The 5257-nt window shown below is 48.6% G+C and overlaps 1 protein-coding gene across 1 annotated transcript; it reads left to right on the forward strand.

Moving 5' to 3' along the window:
- Positions 1-311: 311 nt before the first annotated feature.
- On the forward strand, positions 312-729 carry LOC121434443 (60S acidic ribosomal protein P1-like). The gene has a single exon (XM_041633396.1). The coding sequence runs from the start codon at positions 383-385 to the stop codon at positions 725-727; it is 345 nt and encodes a 114-aa protein (XP_041489330.1). The 5' UTR covers positions 312-382; the 3' UTR covers positions 728-729.
- The last annotated feature ends 4528 nt before the right edge of the window (positions 730-5257 follow it).

Here is a 5257-nt window from a genome sequence, read left to right on the forward strand (position 1 = left end):
GTGGAGTTATAGCTAGAGAAAGCCTATAATCCTATAAGAAGAACTTAGTGGGACATTCTAGTAAGAACTTGGAAGACCAGAATGCTGAGATCAATGCAGATAGCATAAGCCTGGCTCATGAGGTTTCAGAGGGTAACAAGGACTCTTTAGGAACTGAACTAGAGGTGACTAATTTTACATTCTGGCAAAGAACCCAGCTGCACTCTACCCGTGACCTGAAAGCTCAAAAGAAACTGAATTCAAAAGCAGTGGAAGAAGAAAGTTTAAGGACCTTTTCCTCTGCTGCCGCCAAGGTGCTCGGTCCTTCTGAGGAAGCTAAGGCCGCGTTGGGGTGAGGCCCTCACTTCATCCGGCGACTAGCACCGTGCCGGCAGTCCGCAACATGGCCTCCATCTCTGAGCTCCCCTGCATCTACTCCGCCCTCATCCTCCACGACGACAAGGTGACGGTCACGGAGGATAAGATCAATGCCCTCATTAAAGCAGCTGGTGTCAATGTTGAACCTTTCTGGCCTGGCTTGTTTGCAAAGGCCCTGGCCAATGTCAACATTGGGAGCCTCATCTGCAATGTAGGGGCTGGTGGGCCTGCTCCAGCAGCCGGAGCCGCACCAGCAGGCGGTCCTGCCCCCTCCACCGCTGCTGCCCCAGCTGAGGAGAAGAAAGTGGAAGCAAAGAAGGAAGAATCCGAGGAGTCTGATGACGACATGGGCTTTGGTCTTTTTGACTAGGCTCTTTGATACCATGGCTAATAAAAGGATGAATCTGGAAAAAAAAAAAAAAGAAGAAGAAAGTTTAAGACAGCATAGCATCAGGCTGTAACATGACTACTGGTCACAGCATTTATCCATATTTTCAAGGACAGAAAGCAGCCAAATAGGTCAGATATAAAATGTGCCATTTGGTGAGGAAGGGAGTATGAACAGGTTTAAAGGGACAGTCAAGGAGGCCTCAAAGAAAGTAGACATAATTGTTTAAGAGAAACCCTCAGGGTAGAAGATAATAGGAAGAGGACCCTAAGGACAAGATCCCATAGAAAGAGCCAACCTTTGGCAAAGCAGACTTATTTGAAAAGAAAGAATGTGGAATGAGAATGTACTAACGTGGCTTCCTGTTTGAAACAACTGCCTAAGGAGACATTTTCCAAGGTCAACTTCCAAGGTGCTGTAGGCAACTTTAACTGTGGTAGAAGGGGGCTAAGCTATAGTTATTGGGGTCTAGAGGCTTGTACCAAGGTTCCAGAGAGCTGTTAAGGCCAGGTAATATATGTCAGGCTTGGATTTTCTACAAAGAAGCCCCTAGAGACCACTGTATAAGTTGTGAAGGTGAAGCCTAAGTTGCTATGGAGATGCTACCCTGCTGGAGATGTCAGGACAGTTGTATGTCTGCCCAGAAAGGTTGCAGGCGTGGAATGTAACTGGCCTGAGATGTTGGGCTGTCTGTATGTGATGCAGACAGTACAACTGGAGGAATGGCCTGGTCACACTCATTAGAACCCAGATAATGATGCCAAGAGTCCCCGATGCTGGACATGGAGCTGCAGGATTTGATGTTTTCTCTGTTGGTTTTCAGTCTTGCTTTAGGCCGATCTTTGCTTACTGTGCCCTCCTTCCTTCTTTCTGGAATGTGAATGTTTGTTTGACATTCTATGTCAAAAGAATGGAACTTTTAAAAAAGTTTTTTTCATTTTTATTTTGTAGGAACTCATAGTTAAGATTGTTTTGTGTCTAAGAAAGAGACTCTGGCTTTTTTTTTTTTAAGGGTCTCACTATGTAACCCTGGCTGGCCTAAAAATTACTATGTAGACCAGGCTGGCCTGGCCTAGAACTCATACCGATTTACCTGCCTTTGTCTCCAAAGTACAGGGATTAAAGGAAGATCAGCACTCTAGGCCAAGAGGAGGAAAGTGTTAATACTATAGGGACTCTGAAGGTGGAATTACTGCATTTTGCATTTTGAGATGGTCATGACCCTACAGGAGCTAGGGATGGGATATTATGGGCTATATTATCAATGTGTTTGGGTGTTGACAGGGTTGTAATTGTGATATTTAATCTTCATTGTCAGCCTGATCGTATTTAGACTCACGTAGTAGGTACATCTCTAGGCTTGTCTGCGAGTGTACTTCCAGGGAGATTTAACTGAACAAGACACATCCTGAATGTACATGGCACCATCACAGGGCCTAGAATCTCAGACAGAATAAAAAGGAGGAAGGTGGGCTTCTCTCTCTGCTCCCTGACTACAAAGGCAATGCGGCTGCCACGGCATGCGCCTACTGCTCTGCCATCCCCACCATGACTTGTCAAACCCCACGTCTCAGGAAACCCTTCCTCCTTTATGTAAACAGAGGTGGAGCTTTCATGTCTTGAACTAACTTCAAACTGTTCGGTTCATAGTTCCGGTTTCTTACTAACTAGCTCTTACACTTAAATTAATCCATTTCTACTAATCTCTGTAGTGCCACGCAACCGTGGCTTTTACCAGTGTGCTGGCATGTGTCCTGGGCAGCTGCCTGAACCTCTCTCAACTCCGCCCTTCCTCATCTGAGTCCTCTGTTGGATTGTTCCACCGAACCCTATCCTGCCTGGCTATTATTAACCAATGGAAACAACACATATTTACAGTGTACAGAAGCATCCCATGGCACTTTTAATTGCTTTTGTGAGGTATTTTGTCATGGCAAGGAGAACAATACAGAGCCTTATCCTTCAGGATATAGTCTATGCCTTAAACCATTAGCTCTTATGTGGTGTTCCCACTGAGTTGGATACATGGGCCCTGTAGTTCTAAGGCAGTGGGCTTGAAGATTCTAGTTGACAGGGGGGCTATGGGAAAAGCCAGTTAAGAACTGCAGCTCAGGTGCCATTTTGCACTCCATGAAAGCAAGGAGAATAGCTACCACACAGGCAGGGAATAACTGACCCTGATGAGGAGGAGTCAGGACTACTGGCACATGATGGGGTGGAAGGCATGTTTATGCTCAGCTAAACCACCGGAGTGGCACTAGCTGCCTCCATTCCCAGGCTGAACTGAAAAATAAGCCAGTTCTAGCAACCACTCTGTCATGCAGACAAGGCTGCAAAGAGCTGATTTCTCAAGGAATCAGTGTGGGCTCACTCGGTCAACTGAGCTACCTAGCCTACTGCAAGGGCTTATAGATGGAGATAGTAATAGGTTAGATGGTAAATATCAGCTACTGCTTTAGTAGTAACTAATTTGGTAGTAATAGACTAGGTGGTAGACTAGAGAGATGGTAGATATTGGTTATTGTTTTGGACTAGCTGTAGCATCAATGGTTTATCTCACAAGATCTGTCACCAGTTAGAACCTTGAAGAAGCGGTGGCCATGTGGAGTAGACTTACCACGAGGAGCATGTGGGGCGGGGTAGATTGTAATGGGTGCTGTTGGTAGTCTGTCCCCATACTGCCAGGTCCCCCACCTCACCGTGCATGCTTTACTTTTCGTGGCTCAGACTTCCAACTTTTGATCGAGAGCTTCCTTTCTTTATTTAATGAGAGTCCCTTCATCCTGGCCCAGCCAAGATCCCAAGATATCTATGCTCCCAACCTTCTCCAGGTAGGATGCAGCCAAAGAGCTGCAGGGATGGAGGTGGGACTGGGGGTGGTAAAACTAACAATGTTTGTGCACCAAGGGATACCCTTGCTGTGAAATTTATGCTTTGGATCAAGCTGCGGCTGGATCTTCACTTTAATAAATAGCTTGCAGACACATCCATGGCGACCCAACAGTCAAGTCCCTAGCAAATAAATTAATTAATTAATTAACTTCGCGGACAGACATGGTTTAGTAGAAAACAATTTTTATATCTTACATAATGTCTACCTCAGCATGGGATAACTACAGCAAGTCAGTGTTGGGTTTCAATTTTCTTTCTTTCCTAAGAATTCAGATTTTCTTGTGGTTCCAGTAGTATTTTACAGACAGGGACATCTGTAAATTATCAGCGATGCATCACAGTCTAAACCGCTGTCCAAAGGTATTTTAGACAGTTCTGATTTCAAGTTCTCGATCCCCTTGTCAGACTTTGTTCGAGGCAGCGTGTGCCAGTTGGTGTAGGGTATGCACGCATGGACAGCAGAGGAAATGGGGTCTAGCCAAGAAGCAGCCTGCGGAGGAAATCTGAGCAATATAAAGGGGCAGAGACCTTGACGTGAAGCAAGATTGAACCTCATGAGTATCCTTGCTCATCCCACCCAGCTGTTGGACCTTGGCTTCCTTTATGTTAAAATGAGTTAACTAGCCTCTATAGCACAGGATTTCCCCTGCCCCCTTTGAGTTTTCAAGACAGGGTTTCTCTGTGTAACAGCCCTAACTGTCCTGGAACTCACTCTTGTAGGCCAGGCCGGCCTTGAACTCAGAGATCCGTCTACCTCTGCCTCTCTAGTGTTGAGATTAGAGTGCACCACCACCGCCCGCTCTATATCACAGGATTTAAAAACCTGAGATGATGTGTAGAGAGTGCGCAAGGCTCCTGGTTGATGTCAAGACATGGATCCTTCTAGACCAGAAAGAACAGAGGGTTGAGGAGCCTTCTAGGGACTTTAAGGGACTTCTAGATCAAACGAAGACAGGGGAGGTAGGAGGCTAGAGAAACAATGGCGAAGTGTTTCCTCCCTAGGCACGGGCCACAGTGCTCGTGGGTCAAGAGGAGACTGGACCTCGCATAGACAGCGAGCGGGGTACCCCCCAATGAGAGAAGGAGCCCTGAGACCCTGGGCCACCACGAGGCCGCCCAGCCTTCCCCCAACCTCTTCTCTCCGCCAGGCTGAAGTAGGTGGAGGGTGGAAGCCCGGAGACCGCGCCGCGGAGGCGGACGCCCGCTGCCGGTCTCCTAGCAACTCCAGCCCCGCCCCGCCGGGCCTGGGGCGCCGGCGCCTGAAAGCGGACGGGCAGGCCGCGGTTGCCATGGCAGCGCAGCCGCCGCGCCTGAAGCTGGCGGCGTCTACGGGAAGCGCGGGCCCTGAGCCCCGCGTGGGCGGTCCGGCGGCGTCCCCAGCTCGCCGTGACCGGTGCAGCCACCGAACAGCCCTCGGGCATAGCCGGATCTTGCTAGTCTTGGCCCCTTCTTGCGTCCTCGGGGGGCGGGACATGGCTGGGAGACTTTGCAGTTCGTGGGGACCGAGTTGGTCGTCCCGGCAAGGTCTAAACTAGGCAGACATGTGCACGCGTGCTCCCTCACACGCACACACCAGAGGCCTGAAGTCGTGCTTCTTTTCCGCCTAAATCTAAGAAAGAG

The sequence above is a fragment of the Microtus oregoni genome, unplaced genomic scaffold (assembly GCF_018167655.1).
Source record: "Microtus oregoni isolate MIOR12 unplaced genomic scaffold, Mior012 000043F_ref0000047, whole genome shotgun sequence".
Lineage (NCBI taxonomy): Eukaryota > Metazoa > Chordata > Mammalia > Rodentia > Cricetidae > Microtus > Microtus oregoni.

Coding starts and splice junctions, on each gene's coding strand:
- LOC121434443 (XM_041633396.1), top strand. CDS start 383: ATGGCCTCCATCTCTGAGCTCCCCTGCATCTACTCCGCCCTCATCCTC.